The sequence below is a fragment of the Sesamum indicum genome, linkage group LG14, assembly GCF_000512975.1.
Source record: "Sesamum indicum cultivar Zhongzhi No. 13 linkage group LG14, S_indicum_v1.0, whole genome shotgun sequence".
Taxonomy (NCBI): domain Eukaryota; kingdom Viridiplantae; phylum Streptophyta; class Magnoliopsida; order Lamiales; family Pedaliaceae; genus Sesamum; species Sesamum indicum.
In genome coordinates this window covers 2656342-2660128 of record NC_026158.1, presented here as the reverse complement: position 1 = coordinate 2660128, position 3787 = coordinate 2656342, and the positions used below count along the sequence as shown (strand labels likewise).

At 36.0% G+C, this 3787-nt stretch overlaps 1 protein-coding gene and 1 non-coding gene across 2 annotated transcripts in view; one reads left to right on the top strand and one right to left on the bottom strand.

Moving 5' to 3' along the window:
* The window catches only part of LOC105177053 (G-type lectin S-receptor-like serine/threonine-protein kinase SD2-5), a 2785-nt gene extending 1701 nt beyond the window's left edge, over positions 1 to 1084 (top strand). The window contains 2 exon segments of the mRNA XM_020698798.1: position 1; positions 3 to 1084. The exon segment at position 1 is cut by the window's left edge and continues 1701 nt beyond it. Of these exon segments, the coding sequence (XP_020554457.1) occupies position 1; positions 3 to 957 (956 nt within the window). The 3' untranslated portion in view covers positions 958 to 1084.
* Positions 2627 to 2698, bottom strand: TRNAM-CAU. Its single transcript has one exon. It is a non-coding gene; the product is annotated as a tRNA-Met (tRNA).

Sequence of the window (3787 nt, the reverse complement as noted above, 5' to 3'; positions counted from 1 at the left end):
GTGACAGCAACTGACAACTTCAATAAGAAACTGGGTGAAGGAGGATTTGGCTCTGTTTTTGAAGGCTCGTTGAAAGATGGCACCATAATTGCGGTGAAATGCCTTGATGGAGTAGGCCACATTAAGAAGTCATTTCTGGCAGAGGTTGAATCCATTGGCAGCATTCACCATGTCAACTTGGTAAGACTAGTTGGCTTTTGTGCAGAGAAATCTCACAGGCTCTTGGTTTATGAGTATATGTGCAATGGATCTTTAGACAGATGGATCTACCATAGAAACCAAACGACGTCTCTTGATTGGACACACAGGAGACAGATTATCCTCGATATGGCGAAGGGATTGGCCTATCTCCACGAAGATTGCAGGCAAAAGATCATTCACTTGGACATAAAGCCTCAAAACATACTTCTGGATGAGAACTACAACGCTAAAATTGCTGATTTCGGACTTGCTAAACTCATCGGTAGGGACCAAAGTGCAGTTGTGACCACCATGAGGGGTACTCCTGGTTATCTGGCCCCAGAATGGATTAACGGAGTGATCACAGAGAAAGTAGATGTCTATAGCTTTGGAGTTGTGCTTTTGGAGATTCTATGTGGTAGGAAGAACTTTGAGCAATCTAGGCCAGAAGAAGAAAGACATTTACTAAGTCTTTTCCAGAAAAAAGCCGAGAACGGACAATGGCTAGACCTTACGGATAAATGCTGTGGGGATATGCAGGCGAAAGGAGCCGAAGTTGTGGAAATGATGCAAATCACTGCTTGGTGCCTGCAGAGTGATTATGCTAATAGGCCCTCTATGTCCATGGTGGTCAAGGTTCTAGAGGGTGTTAAAGATGTCCATATGAATATTGATAATAACTTTTCAATTCCTCAGTATCCAATTAGCAAAACTTCGGAAGGTAGTAGTAAAGATGATACTCCAATACATCCCTCAGTTCTATCAGGGCCGAGGTGATCTTAGCGCCCTCTGATCTAATTCTTCATGTTTTTGTCGAAAATCGAAGCCAGATTCTTCAAGAAAACAGGATTGTTTGCAGAAAGAAAGGTTCCTTATGGTAATACGATCACGGTTTTCTTACTGCTGTTCATTTGTTTCCATGTGCATGATCCAATAAGTTGCTTACTTGCCTTGCTTTGACATTTAAAAAAAAAATTATCTATTTATTTTTCACAAAGCAATATTCGGTAATGGTAAAATGGACTTTTCAAACATAAAAATTAAAGATCATGGGAATTTTTCAAGGTTTTAATAGTTTAGGGGGTAATCAACGATTTGGCACATCGGGCACTACCCTAACATAAACTAGGCACCGTTCGATACGTCCTTGATTGAATATGCTTCTGTTTTTTCTTTCAAAGTTCCTTTCTGTACTCTGTCATTTGCCTGGGTATTCTTAACTGCTGAGCTGCCCTACCAGTTTCTATTGGAAGGTTGCTATAATACTAATGACTAGGTTCTCTTTCATAATCTAGATTCAGAGCTCTTTGGAACACAGTTTACCTTCCTCTTTCTTCTTTTGTTTTGCTGTGTTGAAACGTACTACCTCACTTGGCTGTAAAAAGAAACATTTTTCCAATTAGATATTCTCACCATGGTGTAATGAAATGTCCGAATTCGGTTGCTGCTTTTCTGATTAGGCAGATTGGTCATCCGCGCCTATGCTTATAACGTGTAGGTGTTTGATCAAGGCTCAACGTCCCTTTGAAATTTGTTTGTATAATTCACGTTGTCGGATGCCCTGTTCCGTCTAGAACAAAACCAGTCCTTTTACCATCATCTTGATTTTCTGTTAATCTTAGGACTTCCTCAACTTTTCTTTGCAAGGACGAGGAAAAGTTGATGCTCCCAGATTGTCTGTGCTCCTCTTATGACTATCTAGACACGGCACGTTATAAGCATAATCTTATAACAGTTCACAATCGTCAGAGACAATCAACGTTCCTCTACGCTAACCCCTTGTCATATGAAACAATGATCATATCCCCTGTCAATCTAAAGTGTCTGAGCAACAAGATGACAATCAAAATTTAACAGTTGCAACTCAGAATTCCATATGCTCGAGTGTTCTACTAAAACACACATGAATCCATTTCGTTTCTTTTTGTTAGTAGGGAACTTTTTGCCTAGAATACAGTAGCTAAATAAGTACCTTATGCTTCAATTCTCTCTTTATGGGAGCCGTTTGTGCGTCTGCATGCTCGACATACAATGCATATCTGGTAGGTATTGAAGAGGCGTTCTACACGAATTGTCTACACATGTTTACCGTTCTCTAGAGATGTAGGATCGACTACCAAAAGAGAAAGAACAGTTCTATACTGTTGATGTATTGCAGAGTATACAATTGCAATACCATCACATCTCTTGTTTTTTTTCATTTCATTTTTTTCGTTTGAAAGTATTAGTTAAGAGAGCACATATTAATATACAGCTGATCGTAATCGAGTCAGTACGTAGAATCTTAAAATTAAGAAAAATGGAAGGTTCATGTGAGATTATGTTCAAGTATTGATGAAGCAGGCAAAAAATGGAGGACACCAAATACAGAAATTTGAAAGAACAACTTGTTCTTGTTGTTGAGTGTCACAAAAGAGAAACAATCAGTTGGGAAGCCACTCTCATTTATCAGAGCCAGGTTTCGATCCTGGGACCTGTGGGTTATGGGCCCACCACGCTTCCGCTGCGCCACTCTGATCTCGTTGGCAATTCTTTCCATGAAATTTAAATGAATCAAAGACTTTCTTCAAATTTATCATAATTATAAATACTTTTTTATTATTTAAAAAATTATAATATACCCTTTGAAATTACCAATACCCTAACACCTCCTTCTCTTTGAGCTTGACAACATCGACGAATTGCCTCCAAATCGCCTTTAAACGAGAACTTGTGAATAGAAAAAAATTCTTTTATTCTTTCATTTTCACTCGATTTTCAATTGAAATTTTGCCTAGCAGTAAGATGTGAAGGTGAAAAGAACCCTATTCCCAAAATTTTAGTGTTTCTCTAACTTTGTGAAAATTAAAAGAGAAAATTATTTTTTTACCAAAATGTTATGCAATAAGGGCAAAAGGGGATTGTATTTCAGACACTAATGTGTCAACATTGACTAACGAAAGTGGAAAATAAGCTATATTTTAAAAAATACAGCCTTTTTTTGGCTTATTTTATTAATATAAGAGGTTTTCTGTAAAAAATTTAAAACACAGGTGAATTTTATGCAAATATTCCTAAAGTTCACCATATGTGTCATTATCTACACTGCAGACGAAACTTTGTTATTGGGGTGAGAGAAAAAAAATTTAAACCCCTTTCGACTAGCATGACTCTAAACTTGGGGTGAGAGAAAAAAAATTTAAACCCCTTTCGACTAGCATGACTCTAAACTTTCAAGTTCTACTCATTGATATGAGTTTACCTTAGAATTTGACCATTACAGCAACAATTTGTTGGTAATTTTAAAATTAGTTCTTATGACACGTTGTTTTTACGTGCATATAATAAATAAATTTTTATACTTTATAATATATTATACATAAGAAAAAATATATAAACCAACATATCATATTTTAATAATAAATAAAAAAATAACTTAGGGATATTAACACAAAAAAAAAAAAAAATAGTGTCGCGGTGTCACAAACTGCAGTTCTGAGTGAAAAAAAAATTATATATATATATATATATATTTGTATAGATATATAGATGACAAGAAGAATTTGACTAGGGATGGTAGAAAAATATATAAAAAATATTTAATAATTCAAAATTTGGTATGATGGTG